This window comes from Mya arenaria, chromosome 1, assembly GCF_026914265.1.
Source record: "Mya arenaria isolate MELC-2E11 chromosome 1, ASM2691426v1".
Taxonomy (NCBI): domain Eukaryota; kingdom Metazoa; phylum Mollusca; class Bivalvia; order Myida; family Myidae; genus Mya; species Mya arenaria.
The window spans coordinates 28110357-28138073 of record NC_069122.1 but is presented as its reverse complement, the minus strand read 5'-3'; the positions used below and the strand labels follow the sequence as shown (position 1 = coordinate 28138073).

At 33.7% G+C, this 27717-nt stretch overlaps 1 protein-coding gene across 2 annotated transcripts in view; it reads right to left on the bottom strand.

The window, feature by feature from the left end:
• Positions 1-295: 295 nt before the first annotated feature.
• The window catches only part of LOC128238007 (PDF receptor-like), an 83983-nt gene continuing 56561 nt past the window's right edge, over positions 296-27717 (bottom strand). Inside the window, exons 1-12 of one of the 2 annotated variants that reach the window (XM_052953586.1) lie at positions 25626-25783; positions 11638-11748; positions 10796-10959; positions 8287-8390; positions 7294-7459; positions 6476-6632; positions 4996-5056; positions 4008-4077; positions 3473-3564; positions 2805-2982; positions 1122-1256; positions 296-647 (exon numbers count right to left, since the gene is read on the bottom strand). In XM_052953586.1, coding sequence (XP_052809546.1) covers positions 549-647; positions 1122-1256; positions 2805-2982; positions 3473-3564; positions 4008-4077; positions 4996-5056; positions 6476-6632; positions 7294-7459; positions 8287-8390; positions 10796-10959; positions 11638-11748; positions 25626-25686 — 1398 coding nt within the window. In that variant the 5' untranslated portion in view covers positions 25687-25783 and the 3' untranslated portion in view covers positions 296-548. Of the gene's footprint in view, positions 648-1121; positions 1257-2804; positions 2983-3472; positions 3565-4007; positions 4078-4995; positions 5057-6475; positions 6633-7293; positions 7460-8286; positions 8391-10795; positions 10960-11637; positions 11749-25625; positions 25784-27717 lie in introns of those variants that run through there. The other variant, XM_052953580.1, reaches the window with a different exon arrangement.

Genomic DNA, 27717 nt, shown 5'->3' with positions numbered 1-27717 from the left:
CCCAATATGATCCATAAGATACGATTCTCATGTCTCACGTCTGTGCTTACACATATCCCATAACTGTATTTGTCTTCCGAATTGTGCCTTTTAAAAAATCCAATTTTCGGCCAATACGGAGCAGAATTGTCGGTCTAGCCATTTAAAACACCTTTAAAACGTTTCAAATCTAAATTGAATCTGTTTACCAATGTTCATCAAGAAGCAAAATGCAATTTTACATTGCTTGTACATTGCATTTTGAGACAAGTTTCAAATACACATACATATCTACTATTTTAAAGATTTCTTGGCTTTCTAGTAAAAACTATTATGCTTTAACACGATACCATCTCCTAAAATGTTGAACATTTAGATCCATAACATAGTGGCATTGAATACTCGTATGAAGACAATCCACATATGTTTTGAAAGCGCCTTCTCAATTTTGTTCCATTTGACAACAACTAACATGAAAGTAATCATATCAATTTTGGCCTTTCCATTTCTTCGAAACGAAATGTTCTATTTGTCTGACAGCGTTATACTATTGTCTTTCACCATTGAGGTTACACTCCGGATTCTTGCCTCGCCATGATGTCTCTTAACAATGGTACACCATGACCATTTAACGAAGAAGCATTAGACGTTGTGCTTTGTGCACGATTCTGAAATATAACATTATTTGATATGAATGCACTATTTCTTACATCACGAGAGTATTTAGAATATTTATTAGTAATATCAATGCTAATGATATGGTAAAATGTGCTATCAAAATAGCATACCAAATCATTGTGGGTCAAAATGTTAACTTTTGCTTTAATATTAATTTAAATTTTAACAATGCCACTGATATGATTTACCAACGAAAGCCTAGGTCTACAAATATGAAAGACACTTATTTTACAACATCAAAAATGCACCACACATGCAAATATAAGCTGTATTCAGAGGTACCTCAGTGAAAATCAAAACATAAAACAATGCACAACTTAAGTTAATATAAAAAAGCAACACCGACAAGTTTAATACTAATCAAAACTGTGGTTAATTGAATTAAAAACAAATTAACAAAACCCAAGTGTTTAAAAGGTTAACAAAACAATATTTGATTGGCTATTCTGCTAACAAAACAGTACCTGATTGGCTGAATGAGGTACCTCGGTAAGGGAGGTAAATACAGAAAATGATCTGCTCAGGCGCCTAAAGCTAGAATTATGCACCATTCGACGCTGCCTAAATCGATCCCAGCGCTTTTTCAGCGTGATTTGAACCTACGAAACACAGACAAATGGAAACAAGTTAAACATGGCATGCCATAGTAGCACACAAACGGATAATCACTGAAGCGAATGAACATACGTTATGTAATTCTGACAGGTTTGTGATCAGTGTACTTCGCAGGGATGATATTGTAATGACGATTCGTGTTCTTATGTGTCCTTTATAACTTTAGATTTTTATTTTTGTGACATAGTTACGAAATAGATCGTATTCGGGAAATGGTCATGTCCAAGTAATTTCGTATTTGAACTAAAAATATATGAATTGAATAGTTTATGTCTTCTGATTGGATAACCAAACGTGAAAGTATACAACCGCGGACGTTTAGGACGTCAGACAATAGAATCCCTCAATGTAAGCAACATAAAGCACACGCAACCACATACCTCACAGAATACCACATACGAACACAAATCTACAGCGGCACATATGACTCAACACTGATCCCTTACAGAGTCTGTCGCCTGTGCTAACAATGCAGTGTTAATTCTCGGCGGGGGATACAAACGGACGGACGTTCGTGAGTTTTCCAAATTTGAGCTGGGTGCCGTCATGCAAAAGTGACGTCTGAATGTTTCTTGAACCTTGTAGTAAGACATAATAAATAAATTGTAGGAGTACAGGCATGAACATCAGTTAAGTTAACTGGCTGCGGCATGCATATTTTACATCAGACCAAGCTTCCAAACAGTTGTTCATGTCCAGAGTAGGTGACTTCAGAAGGCCTATTTAGCAATTAAAAGGATTGCAACTATTTTTATGAAGTACAAGCTTTACACTGTTACAAAAAGGGGATGCTCAAATAAGAGTATTGAGGTAAAGTGGTATAGGTGTGCTTCTCATATAATAGCATGTGTTCGAGTCCCACTAGGGATATAGTGTCTTGACACCAAGACCAATATTTACACATGAACAGATTCGAGCTTGATTCATATCAGCTCTCACCGGTCTTCACTTTCGAGCGTAATGAAGCTCAAACACAATCCAAAACTGAGAATAGCAGTTACATGATTAAAAATGTTCATGTTCCGAGGTCAAGGGTATGTAATCCGAACATTTCAGAATGTCAACCCAAACACAAAGGGACAAGAGTTTTGCCCATTACCAAAATATCATGAAACCACTGTTTTATAATACTTGATTAAGAGTTAATCTCAACAAAAAGGAATAACCTGTTTTATACGTTGTTCAATTTATTTGAACAAAATATGAAAAACAATATAAAATGTTTTTATGCTGTTTACAAAAGAAAATATTCCCATAACGCTATAGAGCGAGAGAGGTGAACTGTTGACCGGAGAATGGTTCAATCGAAGACAAATTGATATCCATGTAAAGGAGCAAAACATATCAGATCTGTATTTATATATCGAATCATGTAATAATTTAAATTGTACCATAGCACAAGATTTCGCCGTATGCTATTTTAATAGTCAATAAAACATATTCAATAATCCCGAAGGACCAAACAATCAATCAAAAAATACACTGCGAAATTTCAAGTGAAAATTTAAGTTAAGGTAGACCTTCTATCTCACCTCGCCGTTCAAGAAGCAGTAAAGAAGTGAGATGATGAACCCTTGGAAAGTAGTGAGGAAATGTGATGTGAATGACCAGATAGCGAACTTCACCGGTTCCTTGTCAGGCTCGATCATTACGAGGAAATTTGTAATACCCAGTAATGGTAGAAGGAACAAGGCGGCTTTGATCGCTTTCCTGAAGAAAAAATGATCCCATGTATTGGTAGATGGAACAATTTGGCTTATATCACTTTCCTGACGAAAAGAGACAATTTGAATGCATTTAAACAGACAGGATTGCAGTGCCTTATTCACAACGCATCATTTTTCAAACTACAACTTAGTATTAATATCCACACTTTCGACAAAGATAATATTCCATTTACTTTTTAATAAAATTTAAATCGATATATCAAATATACAACTATCTTGCTGATTTTCATGTTATAGGTGTATACCTATTGATAATGTTCTTTCAGATCAACGCAAAAAATAGTAATACTCCACTTAAAATACGTTTCTTTATGAATACTAACTGATTCACACCGAAGTAGCCTTGATGAAATTGCATATTTGGTATTTTTGAACTATAACAGTGCATACTTGCATATAAAAAGGTATTAGTTTATAAATGGGCAAGTCAGTAGAATCATCATCGTTGAGAATAAAGAAAGCAGATGCATTACCTGACTTTTATATATTGAGCCTCGTTTGTGTGGCTGTTTTGCAGTTTTAAAACCAGGACTCGTATGATGTTCAATAGAAACAGTAGGTTGATCTGCAAATAGGAAATTACATAATTATTCATACACTGATAGACAAGGCAATTTAATTAAAACTTTAAATGCCAAAGATGATATGATTAGTGTTGCCAAGATTGATTAATCGTGTGTCCATCGATCATCAATTCATAATCTAAAGCTCACATTGATACTGAACATTGGGGTTCCTCGTGATAAAGATAGGTTTCTGATGATATCATCATATCATCGTTGCTCAACACAAATATGATATTTGGTAAATACTGAATATACATAACAGCAATGCATGTTTGATAACTAGAATAAATGTTATAAAATTACACGCTACAAAAATAGATGATGGCATTCTTAATGTATACGCCGACAGGAGGGTGTCAACCTTCCTCTAGGAGAAGAGTTTTTAAGAAATATATTAAGACAGGATAAGGAAGTAAAATTGCTTGGCGCCTTTTACACCCACCGCTATAATTAGTATCCTCGGAACTTCTATAATCCAAATTGTAGGGAGAAAATAATACGCATACCAGCATCTGTAAACAAGAAAGAGAAAAAACATTTATTATATATCTGGCAAAAATATATGTAACGAAAGATTTCTGTCGATTGTAACCGACTACGTAATTCGGACTGTCATGCAAATATATTGTTATCCTCTTACTATAAGTGTTATGACTGACTGAAATTATGTGGTCCAACAGATTGATGTTATTTTGTCTAAATACTAGTAATGACCATGCGTGTTCTGTTTCAACCCACTTAATAATGGCTGGATCAGTTAAATGAAAATACCCTATATTAAGACCACACTGCTTAACACTTTCCTCGTATTAAGCTTAAAGGGTCATTAGTTTTATATGACGTATAAAACATCATTTTATTATTCAATAATCTGATACTTATATTATTTTTTGCATATAAACATGTATATGTACATTTTAGCAACCAAGCATGCCAATAACTGATTCCAAACAGCGTTCCACCTGATACTGCTAATGCAGAAAGTACTACAATCAAAGCTGTCAAAAACCTAAATATTATAATATGAGAACTTCGAATACCTGGTGGCCGCATGATTTGGTAAAAGTCTTACTTGCTGGGAAATATAATGTAAAAATGAAACAAAATAATATAAAAAAGTTTTTCTGACTTTGAATAACTTTAAAACAGGTAAAGACATGTCTTATTTCAGTTGACATCAAGACCAAAAATGCTCTTGACGTATCGAAGGGTTAGGGTTATCTATTTTACATATAAATGATCAGCAGGCATTACTCTTTCCAATGATACCAACATCATGTGGGGTCACCAGGTTTTAGAATTTAACATAGAGTCAGATCATGATCAGAGAAATTGCTTATTTGTGAAAAGGATTCCTAAATGGCTAAAGACAGAAAACACAACATCAAAACAGCAAAAATAGTCGAAAATGAAACAAGTCGTACACTTACTTTCTTTTATAAGTGAACGCCAGCGTTATACACCATGCCACCGTTACTGGGATTGGAAGGCCTGAAAAATATAATCAAAATGTCGTCTAAAATAATTAACATACTTTTGTTTTATTTTTCCTAACAAATTGTTGTTGAGGAATGTGTATATATTTAATTTTACAATAAACAGTGGGTGTTAAAAAAAACGTGTGTTGATATGATGCATGAAGAATGTAAGTTCAGTGTTCTTCGTTTTTTGGAAAAAAATAACCAAAATACGATGCAAATATCCAAATACTTACATGAAATATAATTATCTAATATATTAACAAGTAACATATTATCTCGTGGCATGAAAAATCATTACTAATACGTATATTAGGACCTGCCATCTACGATACTTACAAACCCCTTTACCAGAGCACGCAATGTTGCGTGCGCAATTAGAGGCGTATGGAGTTTGCTGTCTAATTGCATCATTAGATGCTTACATCATTAGATGCAAGTAAATTACATATACTCTCGGGGATCTACGGCGTATATGTCGATTTGTAAAACAAACTGAGCATCTTAGCGAGATATGATATGGAAAAAAATGTCTATTAACTATTAACGTCTGGCTAATAAGCTTCTTATTTTGGATTGGCGGGCAAAATATACGTCGACAGTCCACATATTGTAAAGACGTAATTTGTGGTTTCATAACTATTACAATCAGTCTTTAGGTACTGACAACTGATAATAACAATCAGTTTACATAGCAAGGCAGATATATTGCAATACCACAACAAATTTCTTTCATCAAATATCATTTTTGTAATGAGTTGAACTTTTATAGATCATTTGTAACAACCAGAGCAATGAATATCCCAAAAAGAAACCACTTCTTGAATGGTATATGCATATATAAAAAACTGATTGTTTATAACAACAATGTATTAACATTATTCCTAAATGAAGTTTTGCTTTGAATGTTGAATACTTTTATATATAATGCAATGTAACCTGGCTTTAATACTCTTTTAATACACGTTTTATATGTTTAGTAGTTTATATGTATGATTGTAATAGTTATGAAACCACAAATTACGTCTTTACATTTGCATGAATACTTTTATATATAATGCAATGTAACCTGGCTTTAATACTCTTTTAATACACGTTTTATATGTTTAGTAGTTTATGGAAATGAACAATGTATACCTGCGTACTGAATGTACGAACTTAAGGTACGACAAACGAAGTTAAAGAAACTGCATCACTAAACACAGCAAATTGCATTAAATTCCACTGTATCTTCGAATAACTATATTTATGCTAAAAGCTACAGAAACATGCTCAGTAGCAAAAAGTTTAAACATAAACCCGGTTTAATGGCAATGGGCAAACGCAAAATTTATAGCTATCAACTTAAATTTAAACATATGTTGCTGTATAGCTAATATAGGTCAACAATGAATACATGACAGAAAGAAGTGAAACGAAACGTGACACATACCCCAACCCATTGCATAAAAGACGACGTAGTTTGGTTTCTTGGAGAAGACTGAGACAGCTATCTGGTTGTGGAGATACATGCCTTCAATCAACATCCACATGAAAGAGACAGTCTTCGTGTATTCTACTAGTGAGTATAGGATCTCACAGAGCACCGGCTGAAATAGTGATAAAACTTTACATGCTCTCCATCGACATACACGTAGTGGAGTCGGTATTGTATTCACTCGGGGAGTAGAGTATCAGCTTCAGTATTGCAGTTTCAAAATGGTAACAATGAAGACAGGCACGATGTGGTCTACAAAATATAACAGAATCTTGCCTTATTACCGACTTGATTTGGAACAATACATTTTTCTAACAGCTTCATTAAAGCTTTATATATGTATTTTATAGTCGTACAAAACAGTCGAACACAACCAATGCCCGCCATTTTATATAAAGGTACGAAAAGGCGTCTGCCTTAGTCTTTACCTATCGACAAAGCTACTAGTTACACGTAGAAAAGAGTTTGTGGCGAGTAATAACATCCTGGGTGCGAGATGTTTCGGAATGACCAAATTCTTCCATATAACTGCAGTTCATCGATAGGACTTGTAAAGTCAATGATGTAATGAAAACTACAGAGAAAAGGTCTGAAATCCCATTCAAATAGTAACCCTGATTACCAAACGATACTAAACGAGTGAACATTCCAACAGTCATCAATAAATGCAGTATCAAAATTAAAACCCTTTCAACACCCGACTAAACAATAGAATGTATAATGTATATATTATTTTCCTGAAGGTTTGCACAATAATTAGTTAACGACCATACCGTGTCATAAATCGCTCCACTCGAGCCACTAGATGTGCCGCCAATCTCGCCTCCCTGCATGCGAGCTACGAACTGGTCCACGTACACGATGAGACGTATGAAGACCTGAACAATGATGGACAGAAATAGATTTCGATGTATCCGAGTTCGATGACATCTTAGGCTCCTGAAATAGAGATGTAGGTGTCTCAATAATGTGCGATGATTCTAACGGCAAATGCCTTTTAACTAAAGTTCTGGATCAAAAGTAATAATTTGGAATGGTAACATTCAAATTTTAATATTGAAGAACAGGTGAGCATCGAAAATATTCAAGAACGTGTCTGCTGGTTACTTTTATTAATTGGGTACATGTTTGTACTCAAAACCTTAAGAACTTAATGGTTTATGTGATGTACTTAAATTTAACAATATCTAATAAATCATCAATCATTAACACATACAGTGTATCATTATGATAATCATTCATCAAAAAACCTCATTTTGTAATAGACAATTCTAATAGAAATGATATTCATCATTCGCGATAGAAATCTGAATTATTTCATGTATCGCTATTATATAAATATCAGATCCCATGGAGGTTGATGGAATGTAAGTTTAACCCGAGAAAGATAATGTCAACCGAGGCGTTAACATTATGTACAATGACCCATCATGGCATCTTATATATATTTGTACATCGCACAAATATTGTTATCACTCGTTAAGACTGCGAAACGCTTAGCGTCTACTAACACTTTAAAAAAGTCAATTGCCCTCACGCGCTGAGGAAAGCAAGAAATCTTTTTTTGGACTTCACGCGAGGGTAGACATAACGGGACAACTAATTATCACTATAGGTATTTTATAGAGGTATGGTCACGTGAGGTTAAATGAAATAAATTACTAGTCTGTTATGATGTATGTTTAATACATAGTTGAATGTAGTAGCATCATGAATATAGGTGAAAGTAAAAACTGTCATAACGATCTGCATGTTTGCACACTTACCTAAAGTAGCAAAATATGAATAATGAAATAAGGGATGAAACAAGAGACAGCCATAATCCGACGACTTCCATCGTCCTTGTAGCATTTAAAACGTCTTTCATCATCTGAAAATGAAGAAGAGTCTTTTGTTAAAAAAAACATTCGTTATGGTAATGTTTTATATGTGTGGATTATACCACAGCATAAAAGTCCTTATAGCATGTAGAACATCCTTAATCATCTGAAAAAAGATAAAAGGTCCTATTAAATTTATAGATAACACCACATAGTCCTTGTAGCATCGAGAACGCCCTTCAGCATCTGTATAAGACGGATTGCTAAATATTTGAAATAATAAAATGAAAACCATAGGGACAAGCCGAGAAGTCGAACGTTCAAAAGAAAACCCTGTTTTAAGGCAAAGACAAGGGTTCAATCGACAACGAACCAGATGCATAAACACCACATACACAAATACAAACACCACAGACAGACCAGAATCATTAAGATAAATAAACCGATGAATGATGGGATTAGAATCAAAAGAATGAGCCCATACATTAATGAATTTGTTTTAGACTTATGGATTGCATCACAGGATTAAACTCTACGGCATATTTAAGAGTTGTGTTGCTTTGGCCGCTGATAAAAAACAACGGACCGCAAACGTCAATAATATATGGTGTGTAAGGGACTTATTCAAATCCATATTACACACATTTCCAGGAATTTAATACGAATCTCGGTTAATAAGTCTGCTTTATGATTTACCTTTCAGACACGGTGATAAGAAGAGTCTTAAGTAACGAGAAATTCTAACAAAAAGATGAGTTTATTAAAAGATTTCCTTTCACAGGAAGAGTAATTAAGGCCCTAAATTGTCTTAAATTTCTAATGGAAACAGTTCTCAAGATCCATGTAACATAATTCCTACAGTATCTACTATAGAGGAAGCTTTCGATTGAGTTGAATGAGTATTCAGAATATAATTTAAAATTAAATAATAATCCTCATATACCGTCTCCCTGAAATTTATATAATACTTAGAATAAATGTCTTTAGGTAATGTCTAACCCAGCAAATTACTGGGCATTACTTTAGTCACACAGTTTTTGACGAATGTTCCAATTTGTGGTGCGCATTCAAAGATTACAAAGAGCTTTTGACACAGTGAATAGAGATGCATTCTGGGTTAAATTCATTAAATCAAGTATCAGCTGTAAAATGATCATTATGATTCAGTGTATATATTGCAACATCTTATCCTGTATAAAGAAAGCTAGATATAATATATTTTTTCAAATGTTTGCTGTTAGAGTCGGTCTGAAACAGGAGTTGCCATAATCTTACCTTTTTAATATTATTTTTTAAATATTGATTTCAGCTCACTCTGTAATAAAGACCATGAACTTCTATATATGTGATTGAATTTGCTGATGGTATTGCGCTTTTAAACACTGATGCAGTCTGCAAGCACAGATTAACTCCATGTATCATTATTCTATCCAATGGGGTGTGAAAATATATGTTAACAAGTTTGTATATTTGAAAAGAAAAAGAAACAGACTAGAAACGATGTGTTCCATATCCATATAAATAATGCGATTATCGGAACCTGTAGATATTGTTTCGTACTACGGTATTCATGTACTCAGGCATTATGTGTGGTGCTGTAAAGATGTTCCATGATCAAGCGCCTAGGGTTTATAATAGTCTCCTGTCTTTGTTCAATCGAGTAAAATTATTAAGACCAAATTATCGTTGTTCAATATTATGATTGTGCCTATTCATGTCTACGGGTCAGACGTTTGAGGAGTTTATAATTTTAAAGCAGGTGATAAACTGCAAAATCGATTTTTAAAGCATTTACTTAGTGTCAAAAACAAACCCTAACAATGCTGTAATGGTGAATTCGGAGAAATTCCATTATCCATCATTTGCAAGGAAAAGGCAATCACATGCAGGTTAAAGATTATGAAAAAATGTTTCTTTCCAATGAATAATCTCGATCATTGTAATAATATAAATGGCCCTTGCCGCGCGACTAAGATAAAATCTACAATTAATAATTTAGGATTAAATTTTCTTATTGATAACTTTGATGTTAATGCCGAATACTTTTCGATGTTAAAAGTTTTACTCCAAGACCAGTCTATCTAAGATTGTCGCGGATCAATATGACTAAATTAGATACTTATTGTTCATTAAAAACACATTTTGGTTACGGAGAATACTTTCATCAATTTGAAAATGATAATATGTCGTTTTTTTATACAGCTGGTGCGAAATGCTGTATGCAATATATATGCAAAAAGCTACAGAAACATGCTCAGTAGCAAAAAGTTTAAACATAAACCCGGAATTTTAAAAAAGCTGAAACAATTATTGTTCGTAACCTTTAAAAATTTAACAAACACCAAACTCAACAGATGTTTGTAGTGCACACTAATGTCTCAAATATAGACTCCAAACTTTAGTTAATATCATGAGCCCTCATATTTAGCAGGTAAGATTCAACGGGCACACATACCTGTTTTTGAGCGGGTGATTTGTTGAGAAAAAACTTTTTGTAGAGGTCGAGTGTTTCAGGCGTGTAACAGTTTGTGTAGTTCGTGTATCCCCGGGGCAAGCTGTAGTCACCCGGGAACTTGCCCTCCCATCGTCCCTCCGACCCGCATGTCCGATAACCAAACTCTGGAAAAGTGGTACTATCATTATCATTTCAAAGGATCCTTTCGAATCAGTTACATCTACGTTCACCTGTATTAGTGTTCAAAATTAGTTTTTGCCAATGGAATGGCATTTTTTTTCCAAAATCGCCGTTTATTTAATTCGTTAAATCAGAATGAAATGTTTATTATGATTTAAATTAGTATAACTGTTTCATCATTTGGAAGTATTGCGCATGCCAAGAGACGTGGATAGATGTAGTTGCCATAATTCTGTGGGGCTACATAAGCTGTTGCAACTTTGTGTGAAATTTGGTTTGTAGCAAGACACATGTATAACGATTTATATTCAATCATTGAACGAAAATAATACCTCCAATACACTTTGGGCACCGCCACACTGTTTTGTTTTCAGCTGAAAAGGCTGGTGTTACCATATATGTTCTTTTAATATTTTACAGCAGTACGTTGAAGATTTTTTTTAAGATGATGATAACTTTATACTTGCCAAATCTATATACTTTGACGTACACGATTGGACTTCGTATTTAAAGTTTAATAGTAAAATAGATGTATAGGTGATGCCAACGTATTAATGGATAGTTATAACAGATATTCTTTTTAATTCAAAGATTTATTGCCCTGTGTCTGTAAGCACATTCGAACAAATTGTAAATCACATCTAACACAGAACGCGACTTACTATCCGGATCGAGGCCCGGGAGTGGTGGACATGGAAGGCGAATTGTGACTCCCGCCCGGGCCGCAGGCCAACACAATATCGTGTCCCATGTCGCATTGCAGTAGAGGCCATCTGAAAAGATATAGATAATATAATAGAGACGTATGTGAACGACGGTGCCAAAAAGCCAATCATGCTGATAGTAACCCGCTGCAGGGCTGTATAGACCAAATCAATATCGAATAAGATGTCGCAGTTCCATCTTGTTTTTTTAACTTTACATGTAAAAATCGTTTTAGGCTTTGCACCCTTCGACATAGTATTGTTGCAATGGAATAAGACTCTAGTAAACATTAGAACAAGGATTGCATCCAAAAGTTTCATCTTCTTGCGTGGACAAACATTCAGTGCAATAATATACCTCATACCGCAATTAACACATGTCAACAGTAACATGTGACAGGTGTTATACGTATCGACAGTTACACGTGTCAACTGTGTCTTTCTAAGTGTATTCGGGTTTTTTAACACCGTCTTTGAACATAAGTATCATGATGTATTCGATGTACTTGACATATAAATGTATCATTTATGTGATCGTCTGGCTGCAAACGAAACAATATATTCCAATAGAAACTCCTGTTTTAAAGGGAAACAAATTATCGTCCATTAGGATGGGTTTTCCTTTATCAGCTATTATGTCGTATCACTTAAAAGCATAACCTTTAACTTCACCGAATTTTAAAGCACACGTTTCCACCGACACTCAGATACAAAATGTAAAAGTTTAAAAACAAAAGCATTGACAATATATTGGCTACTTTTTTGATGAAATTATTCTTAAAGTGTCCCTTACAGGACGGGTTTAGTATTGTTTGATAACCCAAATTATAATTAACAACCTCTTTTTCCTATTTGTTTTCGTTCAATGTATCTATATCCATACAAATTCATTCAAACAAATACGAATGGTTATGTCTTATCTCGATATTAAAAAATGTCAAAAAATATTCGTGATTTAATTTACCAAGAAGAAAAAATGTGGTAATTGTGAACCATCGCAGATAAACGAACTGCTATAAATTTGATTAAACGTAATTATGCTGCTATATTTAGTAACATTTCGCAACATAATTTTTCACTAAAAAGATGAGGACAGAAACAATTATTTGCGTTTAACACAGTGTTTTTTAATCCGTATCATACAGTAGCCTAGTACGGATGCGAATATCTCTTTCCGCTTTCCTGCGTCCTGATACACAACACAAGACCGAAGCCATATTGGAAATGATCTAACATCATCTAATAGAGAAAAATGGTCTATCATTTTTCATCTCAATCAAATGTCACAATTCGAGTGAACCTGTTCGATAACATCCTTAGATAAATATCAACTATCACAAATAAGTACTTCAGATCTGTTCTTGACTGTTTGCATTATATAGGATTGGAAATAGCCAGTATTTGAGCATGGACTACAGTCGGGTAGAGCTCTATTCCATTATTCATTGATAAATGAATAAACTCGTCAATTGAATTTACTGACAATTGTTTGTACCGAATATGTTATGTTTGTAATTATGCTTTCGACGATAAAATTAAATATAAAAAAATACTTTCAGCAATGAACAAGCATGAACCATTTACTTCGTTTATCTTACTCAGAGAAGTCCTGGGTGACTACCAATCATAACTTGTTCTACATAGATGAAGTATATGTGAAGTTCTATAATGAATTTAAAAGACGCCATCTCAACGAGTGAACGACTAAATAACTAAGTATTTGCGTAAACTGACCAAAAAGCTATTTAATAGCTTTAAAATAGATTTTCACAACTGAGAAATATTAACTACGTCATTAAAACTGTTGATATGATGATTCTTTTATCCACAAATAGCTTGTGAAAATGTGTCAAGGTTTTCGCGGGTGCGCCATGACAATAATATGGATATGAATCGGCTTCATCTACACGCTGAACAAAAACAAATACATTTAAAAATCTCAACAAAAAGATCATTCAAATATATATTTATCAGTTTAGTAGATATGACCGAATCGTTTTCTAGTAACAGTTGCTAAGGAAAGTTATTTTGTGAGCAAAATCAGTGTCACAATATATATGTTTTTAGCTTATTGTTAATATTAACCACTAAAAACAGAAAACTATTATAAATGAATCGTATCAAAATATATTCTCACTAAGCTTAATAATAACTTAACAAACCTGTTCCTGAATCGTTCGTTTGGCTAATTTTAACAGTCTCAACCATAGAAAATAACTTATTTTCACAATCACTTTCCTTTTCGTATTCCCCCGACATCTTTTCCCTGCGTTTATTTCAACTGATATTGGTAACGCATATCTTTTGGAAACAGTAACCTTTATGCATGTTGCTCGCGAAGTCCCATTCTAAATCCAACTAAATCGCATTGTTAAGACATTAAACAAGATCACATTATTTTTAATTTGGCTTTTATGCTTAATTTCCATTTAGTTTTCTTTGCATTATTGTTACTCATGCAATAACATTTTAAAGCTCAAACGTCTACGTAACGAGACCGAACATACTTCTGCCAGGAGGAGGTATGTCAAGACACTGAACACTGTTGGAACAGAATTTCGTGAGTGAAAGCGAGAAGCTTTCCTTTTTGTTCTTTATTTAGTGTTATTTACACCTCTTTTGACTTCATCCGTCGAATTCAAGGCAGAAAATGTCTTATTGCGGAATTGGATAGTTAATGGAGTCCTTTGTTGACAAACAAAAATTGTAAATCGGCACATCGATTTTCTTTTGACTACGGAGGAAGGGAGTATATGCTAGATCATTGTTCACGAACTATTTCTCTTACCGTAGTAATTCGATTTTAGAGCTTCTTTTAGTGAAATGTCACAGTAGTGTCTGAAGGCAAAATACTAATGGAATATGCATGAAAGCAATGTATAGCCCAGTATTTTGTAGTGGTGTTGCTAAGACAAAGGCCTAACCATCAGTATAATTTTGTATTTCTGCACACCGCGTAGGCATTTTTATTGAAATGCATTGCCAATGACAGCTTTTTAAGTTATTAACAAGCAATGCCCATTTCCGTGAACAGGCTTTTCCATCGACAGATATTTCCATTGACAGGTACTTCCATTATTTGACAAGCATTTCCATAGACAAGCAATCCAAAACTTTATTGACAGCTTCATTCCGTCAATAGAATCGGCAGAAAAAAAATCCTTTGAACACATGTCGGCACACACCATAATTATTTCTCACAGCACAAAGCTTCATAAGTTCTTTACAACAACAATTATAACTTTACATACAGGAAAACAGATTGAGCTACAGACGTGGTATATCTGATGGCGTGGTCTTCTATGAACAGTTCAGCCACTTTGCGAAATAACTATCCAATAAATACTAATAACGATGTGAAATTGCCTTACAGCTAACTAGGTTAGACAATGATTTTATTTCCTTACGTTTACTAAGTTACTTAAGGCAATCTCAGAAATAAATACTCGTTTAAGGCTCCCTTGGTGTCTATGTCACATGATAATTGTTCTGACGTAACATTACTATGTAACAGGGGCAAATTAGCCTCCAGAGAAATCGTTATGACTAGATTGTTTACCGGGGGCGAAAAGAACGGTATAACATTCAGCGGGTTTGATAAACAAAAGCGCTTCTTTGAAATATCATAAGAAATGAGTATACGCAACATATTAAAAACATAGTTTGTACAATAAATGACTGGTTATAGATGTTATCTCATGAATCGCCAGTAGCTTCAAGGCCGAAGTTCAGATCGGGCACGAATCATAGTATTTTGACAAGACAGATTTGACGCATGATCATTTTGGTAAAATTTGTATAATTTAAAAGTGATTTTAAAAAAATCATTCGTATCATTTGCGATATCAAACAGCAGACACAAAAAATTGTAAGACAAGTTTGAAGCTTCAAAGACATTTGCTCAGGTATGCTCAGAACAAAACATAAGAACGAAGGTTAACTACATTAGGAATACCAAAGGTAAACTTTTAAAACTTGAACTTAAAAAAAAACAACAAAAAAGTTGTTCCTTGCTAAAGTTTATTTGTTATAGAACTGATTTCTACATATACAGTTTCGAAATTTAAATGTTATTACATTTTGGTAAACAGAGTATTTCCAATAAATGAATCAGTTGTTGATACTGCCTAGAATATTATATTCTAATGTTATATGTCTCCAATAAAAAAACGGGCATATAATACGTTTCAAATCCTGAATATAGTTAAAAACTATAAAGTTAAATACTGTCTTAACTTAAGCATTTATAGTTTGCCTTGTGTGGTTTTAAGTTGGGATATGTTCAATTATCCTGAAATAAATCGACAGTTTTAGAAACATCAATGAACTTCCTTGTTTAACCTTATTAGGACTAGACTTCTACTTTGCTGAATTCTGAAAATTAGTTTACCATTTCTTTTCATTCTGATTTTTATATTTCTAAATGGCATTACAACTACTTTCCTTAAATGTAGCATCTTTAAGGTAGTTATCCGTTGAAGATTTTTCTCACTCTGAATGCGTTTCCTAAGCTTTAATGCTGTTTTTTTTATACGAAATCATTTGGCTTACGGCATGTCGGCGTAGGCGATCGTAGACAGACCGAGTGGTTTAGTGAAGCTATACTTATTTTTCAAACCCTTTTAGTGTTCTTGGTGCAAGTGTCGTTTTAGATCACAGTTATAAAAGGATTCACTCAAAAATATCAATGACCAGACAACTCAGCATTTGTAAATGACATAAGAAATGTTAAGTTACCATTTTCGTCTACTGAAATAAGCAATGTCTCTGAATTCTTATTTTTGAAGTATTTATGTATGTCTCGACGTAAAGTTCCCATATTTCAGTCCTTCTAGAGAGAGGATTACTTTAACATCGTTCTCGTACTTGTCTGCTATAATAGAGGCGAGACTTTCTGATTTCGACCCATATTTCACTGACCGTTCTTATGCGGTAATCCCTTTATTTATCGGTAAAGCTATTTCTATGCGTGTGCTGTCTTTTTGTGGTGTTTATATTTGTGTGTGTATGTCTTGTTTATATGTTTTTGTCTCTAGTTCATTCTCGTTTTGGCCCTTGCATTGTGCTTCTAAACATGGTTTAGTTTTGCATTTTCGACTACTAAATGTGTGTTATGCATCACCCTTTTTCGTGCCCCTTTAAGTATCAATAAAAAGAAACTCAAGAAGGTATTTAAACTTACCATCTCATTCTTACCGTCCGCGGTCATTAAATGTATCAATATATCAGAATGTGATTATATATGCAAATGATGAAGTGGAAACTACTTTACAAAATGTATACACAAATATCTTGCCAACTATTAGTAGTGTCCATTTGGTTTTCATTGAAAGTGGGCCGTTCTAAAAATTATCATTTCAAAAAGTCACCTATCAGGGATCATTGAAAAGATTGTGTTGATTTAATCGTATCATATTCTAGTTTTAGTTGCTTAGGAATCTGATTTTATAAGAAACCCATAAATGTTACCTTAACAGCATAATCCTTGTCGTAAAAAGTCTTTTTGTAAACATTTACAAACAACAACAAATGTAGGCCTTACGGTAAGGAATGGTATCATATATATATTCATTTAAATACTAAGAAAGCTATTCTTAAACCGTTCGATTGGTTGAATACATCAGTCTTAACTGTATAAGATAATTAAATTTAATTTTGAAATAAATTTTATTCATTTTCCCCTGACGTCAATTACCTAGTATGTTATTTCAACTGGCACTAGTTGCACTAATCTTTATGCGAATTGCCTGTTCCCTTCGTATTCAAAGTATGTAATAGCGTCGCATAGTTTATATTTGACCATAAAATCTTAAATTGCATACATCTTCTTAACATATACCAGATATTTCAATTACATGCATAATGTTGGTTCATAAAAACGTGAATGCAAGCGAGACATTCTATCTGTTTCTATATTTAGTGTCACTTACACAGATTTTTGTTCACTAAAGCAAGCATTTTTCCATCTGCTTCGTATTTAAGTGTCACGTACACAGAAATTTTTCAGTGCCAGGCGAAAGTGTTATTTATATATATATTTCAATATTTAGTATAATTTAAACGGAAACTCGTCAGTACAAGCAAAAGGTTATATCTATTTCTATATAAAGGGTCACTTTCACAGACATTCGCTAGTGCAAGCGAAACTTTTGTCGGCATTGACTCAATGAAAAAAATAATGTATAAAACATGTATACCAAAATTATTTAAATCAGTTCATGAGTTATTTTCCGGACTCTATATTTGCGGGGCGCTTACTCCGTAACAAATGTGTAGTTTGTAAATAAAGTCGAACTTGAACTGTATATTATGGTTTTAAAGATATGCACCAAAATAATTTATATTCGTCAACCCGTGCACGTGTTATTGTCCCGGTACCATTTTTTGGCAATTCTAAGTTGAAAAGGGGCCATAACTGCATCAACATTGATAATCAGCAACAAATTTGAACGTTTATGCTATCAAACATGTGAACCAAACACTATTTATATCCGTCGACTTTTTCATGAGTTATCGTCTAAAAAAACGACCAACCAAGCGACGAGCTCACTCACCTCTATATACCCTCCAAAACATGTTTTTGTTGGAGATATGAATGCAAAGCGTCAAGTTTCTTTTTACTAAAAACGCAGTAAGAATATCACTGACCATTATCATTAACTGCATCTCTTACTTTAGTAATGAACTGTGCGGGAAACTATAGAAACTGTTATTTATAATGCTAATGGAATGTAAATGCAAATGATATATAGCTCAGCCCTACAGTGGTTTTGCTGAAACAAACAAAGCATACACACGATGTCATTACGTGCATTTGGTATGTATACACCGTTTTAAAATCAACGAAATCAAACTCGGCAAGTTTCCATAAAAAACAACCTCAGATGTATGCTGGTACATTAGTAAAAGTTGTGCGTTTAATAAAGATAATAACAACACTATAAATTGATTGTAGTGTTTTAATGTGTAATTTGTAATACTTGGCAAAATGACGATTTTTTTTTAATTCCTGTTGTTGAAATATCCGTTGGAAGATATATTGATGTTAACTAGCATATATTGCTCTTTGTGAAGCATTATTATAGCCTATAAAATTGTAGCACTCCATTACTTAAACAACTCCATTAATGATGACGATTTTAAAATGCTAATGTATTTTTTGTCTCGTGAAAGTGAAGATTACCGGAATCGAAACCATGAAGCAAAAACATCTGCCTGTGTTTATGATGCAAAAAGAAGGAAAATACAAACACTGATATGCATCACCATTGAGTTTCAACGAGCAGTAGGGCTAAATCTTCCCCTCCCAATCATAATAATGACTCATATCATTAGGATAATGACCTATTTGACACAAGGTTAATCGATTTACATAATTATTATTATCAGCTTACAATAAGCATAATGTTATATCAGTTGCAAACAATATTGTAAAGTATTTTGCCTTATACTACATGCATAAATTTGTCACTGTTATTATATATAACTGTTTGATATTTGTATTTTGGGCCGGAGGCCTTGTACTACAATAAATATTATGAAATGTTATGTATGAAATGTTATGCAATAACATTTCAATTATTCCATATTTTGTTAATACAAAAACCATCACAAAAGTTCTGATTCTAAATTCGATCGCATTTAACTTATGGATAAAACGAGCATACAATACTTATTCCGCTGGCGTTGATCATAGAAAAGAGATTTAGCTATTATCTTGGTTTATCTGATGGCATGGTCTTCTGAGAGCAGTTACGCCACTTTGCAAACGAAATGAATCTCATAAACTCCAATAATGACGAGGACTCGTACATAAAGCTTACAATGTTTCACAATTTATTACCTTTCCTAACATGTATTCAATTACTTAAGATAACTTACCAATAAATGCAAGTATAAGGCTCCCTTGGTTTTAATTTCACATCATTATCTCTGTAACAGACTCATAGTAGTCCCCAGAGTTAAGTGTGTTACCAGAAGACGTATGTCGAGGAGGAGAGTTTGTCAGGGACGCTTTTTGTATGCATCATACAACAGGTTAAATAATCAAATAATTTCGTGAATTATTATAATGTTTTCAACTTTGGCACACACTTATAAATAATCCTCGCCCAAGTGTCTCTTTTTTTATCATGTTTTATGATCGTATAAAGGGAGTTATGGCTCACAATTTACTTCAAATACTAAGAGATGAAATAATATAATGAAAGAACCAGACAGTATTTCATTACTATTAACATAATACACTGAATTAAAGTGTAAATAGGTTTACACTTGATGCAAAACATGTTTTTTTATATTTTAACAGAAAAAAAAATATAGTAGCGATATATTGACTTTTTATGGAACGGGGGAATTTTTGTGGTCATGTAGCTATTAACTGAAAACCTCATTTATTATCGGTAATATTTTAAAACTGTACACAAATGATAAAACTTAGTTTGTTTTGGTTATTAAAGTCAAATGAGTAAATAATTAAACATTTAAACGTTTAAAAATGCATCAAACAAGTGTTACTGTGATTGTAACCCTTTAAACAGTGTACTCAGTTGTGTAGGAAATTGAGAATCTTCCTGAAACTGGGGCCTTGATATCATTAATAAATTATATTTTCTTGCATGCAATAAAAATTTCATCACGAATTATATTTACTTGCAAGCATAGAAATCGCTTGTTTTATTTTAAAGTAAGATTTGAGAAACAATTTAGGGCAAAAAGGGTATTCTAAAATAAATTCAGCTTCCGTTCAACCGTAATTAGTAGGAACTAGATGTTCACTTCTATGAATTCTGAAAATTGATATATCACGTTTTTTTAATTCGATTAAATGTGTTTTTCCGAAGCACAAAAAATACATCCTAAAATAGCCCCTGTATTAAGATTTAATTCATTTACGATTTCTCGTTCTGTTAAATTTTCTTTGAAATACTTTGTAAAATTTAGTGTTTACTCTACAAAATTATTTATCTTACACAACATAAATCAGTCAGCGTAGGTGAACGAAGATTAAAATACCTGTTATATAAGTATATACAGTCGAAAACCGTTGGCTCGATATCGCTTGGCTCGATTTCCGCGTTGGTTCGATCTTGGTTCGATGTTGAGGACTGATTCTTTTTACTTCTTTTATGTAAGAATTCCCGCTTGGCTCGATATTCACAAAGACTGGAAGTACTTTGGCCGGTCCCTGAGGTATCGAGCCAACGGGTTCCGACTGTATGATATATCAGGGGCGTAGCTAGCCCTCTATACATGTGGATTCACAACAGTGCTAGGGGGGTTCGGGGCATGCCCCCTCGGATTTTTTTGAAAACCATGGTGCTTTCTGTGCATTCTGAGATGCTTTATTTAGTCCTGGAAAATGGACAGTTTTAGTATCATGTAGTCAAGTACGCATACTGCAACTTTGATTGATTTCTTTTGTCAGAGTCATGTGGATTCAGCCGCGTACTCGCCTCTAGACAGCTACGCGCAAATATATATAAGTATTCATTCAAATCCAAGCCGTCTAAGTGCTAATGTAAGAAAAATGCATTTTCAGATCAAAGTTATAAAACAAATAACATTAAAATGAATCTGATATATAACAAAATAATTTATAAAGCCCATCATTAATTTATGTCAATATCAATTAGAATGTGTTAAGTTACAAGCTTTGTGCAGTGAAATGAGCATATCTCTTCGAATGTTCATTACCATTTTCTGTATTCGATGTATATTTTCCACAACCCAATCAAACTCTGAAGATACATATGATAACGTTCTCGTTACCTTAATAAAGAATTTGTGATGGGGAGTTGTCCTGACTTTTTATTATGTACAATGTTTTTGGGAACCCAGTAGTCCTATACTCTACAGAAGATACTATATGGGGAAAAAAGGGTAGCGAGACTTCATTATGGATGCATATTCCTATTCAACCGTTTCTTCTAGCCATTATCGTATTGACTGAGGTGTGTGTCAGGGGTCCAACCTTTCGCTTGGATTTTATAATCATTTTAAATCATTTATGAGTACTAGGCTTTGCAGGTCAATTTGTCCATTAATGGAGTAGACTTGGTACCGAGGATGCAATGAAGCAAAATGAACTTGATTTTTAAGTAGCACTAAAAATAAAACCAAGACGGTATTTAATTTGCCCTTTCCTTTTTTTGCCGCGCTGACTAACATATCAATAAATCGGATTGTGTCGTTTTTATATGGTAATAGAGACTTTGATGTGTTCAAACATATCTGTATCAAACAAAAATATTATAGGGTACTTTATAATGATTCTCCCATATACATAATGCCCCTTTCTGGGAATGAAGTGGCTCGAAGCTTATGTACATCACCATATCAGCTGTTCAAAAATTTATAATGTTTTTCTTTGGTTTACATCGACCTGAAGAGAACCACGGTTTCTATATTACACTAATTACTAGTAATTACATAGTCATTTTCCATTTTATAGACTTGATTAGTTAGGGGTATTTTTCGCCAATTATAATTTTTAGAACACCCTGTAAAACCCTTATTTAACAGTTTCATTTTGATCGTTTTTTTATATGAAGCTTCAACATAGGAAAATTGAGCAATTTATTAGCAATATTGAAATTGCACCAGGATGCGCCACATTACTTCCAGAGGGGGATTATCGATTTTTACCACTCGACAAGATGCAAAATATTTCTCGTAAAATACTCATTTGTACAGAGCAATATGCTTTGATCAGTTTAATAGAAAATAGAAAAAAATATATTATGTTGTCAATCTTGAGCATTTTTTTAGATTTTTTGAATAATAACAATTCTCTAAATGGGCGTATCATTGGCACAGCACCTGACCAGTAACCCAGATTTACCCAAGTTAAAGTCATTTTTCAATATGTTTGCGTTTATATGCATGAGTACGAGAGCGTATGTATACATTAGATTAACAGTTCTTCACTATCTTAAATTAATTTGAACCTCAGAGATAATCTCAATTATTGAAATAGTATTTTGGAGGATTTACTAAAAAACAAACAAGGTTACTTTCCAAGATGTTCCGGTTTGGTGTGATAAAAGAGTTTAATAAGTATTTTTCATCTACAAAATATGGAGCAAGGAATATTTGTAAAACTATATGATTACATATAAGAAAACTTAAGCAAAGCTTGGAAGGTGACCTTTCAAATGTAAAGTAGTTACAAAAACATGATTAACCAAGATTTGTGAGAAATTTAAAACGAATATGATTCAAATTTCCTTACTAAATATTTTCTAATAATATTATTCATTCAACCAACACGTTTAAATTAGTAGACATCTCGTTGATTGTCTGTTACACCGCGCCCATTTTACCTCCATACAAGCTCATAGATTGTATAAGTTTGATTGATAGGCTGTTCCGTTACTATCCGTTTTAAAGCATTATTCTATACAGTCAAACATCCCTCATTCGAACTCTGTTTACTCAATGTTTCGGTGATGTCAATTTTGTTTCGAATATTTTGGATTTAGTCAGATATGTTTTGTATTTCATTATATCAGATGTTCGTTATCTATAAGTATTTCCAGAGGTACCATCCATTTGGACTCAGCGAGTTTGGACTGTATATGAAACTAACAAATCAATACCAAAAACAGACATACCTGCATAACTATCATTGAATAAAGAATAATTCACAACCTCGACCGAAGAAAATACCATCGTCTTACAGTCGCTTTCCTTATCGTATTCCTCCGTCATTGTTCCTATTGTACGTCCAACCTTAGTTTTGCTACACAACTTTTAAGCTCTAAACTGTAAGTCGTTTTAACCATTTAACGCCATATTTCACATCATTGTCAGAGGAACGACACTTATCAAAATTGCTTCAATCTCAACTCAGAAAACTATCACCGTCAGAAAGTGAATTAAAGATCGGTCGAAATAGCTTTCATGAGAATGTAAAAATCAGCGAGGATGTGTGTCATCCCAGACGCAGGGCAATACTGAAAAAAGACGAAACATTTGGTTGACAAAACAAAGCAACCGGCTCTGTCACATCGTATCACCCCAAGGAATAATTGGATTCAAGAACAGTTAGTGTTAGTTATTGACGTCCTTGAGAAGGGCTAATGGAACGAATGTGTCTAATCCAGGAAAACATCGACATTTCTCATTCATTAACCGCCTACATTAAAATTAATGTACTTTGAAATTTGAGAATTTTATAAGATTTTATTTTAATTTTAGCTCAAGTAATTTGGTTTAGTTAATACGTTTGCTTCGTTAACCATTTTTTACCAACTGCAACAGTTAAACTCTGTGTTTTTAACATTGCATTGCTCTTAACTTTGCTAATGAGGAAATAAAGGGACTCGCTCACCGATTTTATGTTGGAAACAGATTAACAAAAAAAATTGAAATTGAATTATTGAATCTGCTTTTATGAACAAAGACCAAAATGTATCTGGCAGCTGCTCATTTAAATAGAATTGAGAGGATCCAAAGCTTAAAATTATTCCATTTTAAATCGCGTCTAAATACCGCTATAAGGCAAACTAGAGCATCTAGTTTTAGATTTTTCAATAATTATTAACCAAAGCGCTCGTTTGAACATTTGTGGATGTTTTGTCATTGTGACATCCATTTTGTTCCCAATTTAAACGAAAGCATTATTTTCGAAATTTGACTCAATAAATCATTTACAAGTCATTTCAACATATTTTTGTTGTTTACACTAACCCAACCGACCCTATTTACTTCTCCGACCCTACAAATAATTTTCCCGTAGTGTGGAAAGTTTCCGTAACTTCCGCAAAGTAAAGTGCCTTTTTTTAGTCGACATTTGACCACTTATATTTTAAAATGTTCTACAATAGTGGTATAATATGGCTAATAGTACTGCGTTTTGATCCGGGAGGTTGTATACGACTCGAGTGTATTCAGTTTGATTTTATGAGGCGCTAGCCGAGGGAAATTAACATCTGAAAACATCCAGGAGAGTTGAATATGATATTCGGATCAAAACGCAGTATTAATTACATTTGTATTGTATACATTACTGGTTTATATCACTAAAATGAATACAAACTATCGTTTTTGCGATTTGTATTGCATTTCGATAAATGACAGCAAATTATAAACCCTGATAAAGGTCGGTTTGGTACAGAATCGGATTCTTATTGATTTTGATCAAACAATAAACCATTTTCAAAAAAAAAAAAAAAAAAAACTATTATGCAAAACATAAACGCATTAGTTTTGAAAAGATTAATGTCTAAACGTTTGGACGTTTCACTTTTATAAGTAAATAAAAACAATTGAATGGTCACTTTTTATGTTTAAATATGACATACACACATTTTAAGCATTTTAAATACAATATAGCTTTGTCAGTTATAGTAGTAAAGCATACAAGTGAACATTATGCATTTAACCTAAACATATAGACAGAATTGCGAAGAAAGCTGTTAAGCTATTATTTATATGTCTCGATCCTGTCATCTTTGAAGCGGCTTATTCTAGTGTGAAGCATGGGTGTGTAAGCTTATTTATACTCCCGCTCGGGCCTTGCCCATTCGGCGAGTGCTCCGTTAAGATTGTTAGTCATTTTAGGTTTTTGGAGCATAGTGCACAGACAGAATGTAACCCTGGTTAGAGCTACCCTGTTCTTTAACGTGCCCCAGTGCATAGCACTGTCACCCGGGACCTCCATTTAACGTCCCTCCCGGAAGACGATTAGTCTTTTTAGTGATGCGACGGGGAATCGAACCTGCGACCCCTGGATTGATAGTCAAGTGTGTTACCACTAGACCACGGATCCGCCACAGGTGTGAAGAATTGTTGACTTGACCGTCTATATAAATATACAATTAATTGTATTGAACATTTATAATTTACAGCATCCATTTCAAGAAAACATTGAACCCCCTTATGTTAAGATCTAAGTCTTAAGAATTCGTGCAATATCTAATTTCGATGCAATTACCGCCTACCTGTTGTGTTATACGTATATTCCAAAGGACAATATTCGTTGTGTTCCTGTTCCTTTTCCATTATTTATAATTTACAGCATCCATTTCAAGAAAACATTGAACACTTTTATGTTAAGATCGAAGTCTTAAAGATTCCCATATTTTAACAGCCTTCATTTTGCGAAAAACGTTTTACTCTCAGATATTTATAACCAAGTTATAATGGCTCTTGAAAATTATGCAATTTTATCTTCAAAAGAAATAGCACTGAATTCGTTCCTGTCTTCCATTGACACGAAGTTAATTTATATACAGTAATTTTACACCAAATCTGATTGAATACAGATAATGAATGCGTTGTGAAATGAAATATTCCTACTGTGCGGTTTGACACACAAATGTTTTCAAAATTGCCTAAGCTGTGACAGATGATACGATGATTTTAAATTAATCATTTAAAACTAGTTTCTCATAGGCGAACGTCAGCGATCATTTTAAACTGTCACATATTTAACGTTTTGACAACTTTTTTTTATTTTTTTGTCTTGGAACGAGCCAATTTTTGCGAAATTCCATGGTAACCAGTTAAATATGACTGCTGACAAAAAAATGATCGCAGATTTTTATATTTAAGTAGAAAAATGATGTTTTATGCATTTTTCTTAAACCGTTAGTAACGGTTTAAGCCATATTTTTTTTTTCGAACGAAAATATGAAAATCTACGATCCGATGTTTTTGTCAGCAATCTTATATCATTGGTTTACAGATATTAACGCAAAAATTTGCTCTTTCCAAGAAAAAAATGTAAACAATGGTTAATCTGTGAGAGTGCAGCTTTAAAGTCGCATAATCAATGATAATGTGACAAATATTTATATCCAATATGATTACATTATAATCCCCATTTGTGGGGTACGTTTATAATACAACAAGGTGTTTGTCTAAATATTACTATAATGCAATTTTTAAACGTTATGTCAGCATTGATGTATATATGAAACAGTTCCCTTGATAATACGTATTATGATTTGTATAATGTACTTGTCAACAGTTGTTGTGTTTGAATTTGTCACCTTTACAATTTGTGTACACCTCATTCTTTATGGGGTTTTTTCACGGCAAAAAGAAATATTCACCAATAACTGATTTACCAATTAAGTGTACCGCAGATTTAAAAAAAAAAAAACTGCTATCCCATTGGAAAAAATGCAACAATGACCTCAAAGCAACTTTTTGTCGTATAAAGTTATTTCCGACTGCGCGTATGTATCAAAGTTGATAATAGGCGAGTTAACAAACACACGCGCATAACACAGCACATGTAGAAATATTATTCGCCGCCATTTTCGAATATCTTTTAACGTTCAAAGGTTATGCACCAGTCAATTGTAACCACGCCCCCGCCCCCAGGTCCGGGGGGATAGCCGGGGAAAAGGGCCGTGTTTTTACTTTCCAGGTGCCCCCGCAGGGCCGGGTGACCGCGGTGGTTTTGTCATAACGCCAAATTTAGCGGAGATTGGGCTTTATATAGAGTCTCTGGGGTGCGGGGGCATTTGGCCGGGGTTTAAACATCAGTTCGTCGCCGCAGGGTGGGGATTTTACCCGGGGTTGGCTTGACCGAAAGTCAAAGTCCCGGCTATTCCCCGTACCTGGGGGGGAGGGGCGTTACAATTGACTGGTGCATAAGTTGATGTTTAAGTGAAAATGACACTAAGAGTAAAAAAAAATGCAAGGGGAACAACCATTGGTGAAAGTATGAATTGTAAACATGTTGAGTTAGCAAAGCACCATAATTTTCGAAGGATATTATTTCTGTATTACTTACCAATATCAACATTTTATTTACCGCAGCACACAAATGAAGTAAACTTCTGATTGCGTAAGTGTACAGCAAACTTGGCAGGTTTTAAACATCATGAAAATTGCAAATATAATGAGCAAGCATGGATGATTTTACTCTCGATCATAAGTAAGACACGTCACATTTGGTTTCGAATCGTTTTCTAGCCTTTAGTTAAGTGCCAAATATAACTTAATCATCGAATGATGTACTATCTAATGGTCCAAATTTATTTTGTTTGCCACCAAACATGAATACATGGAAACTTTGTC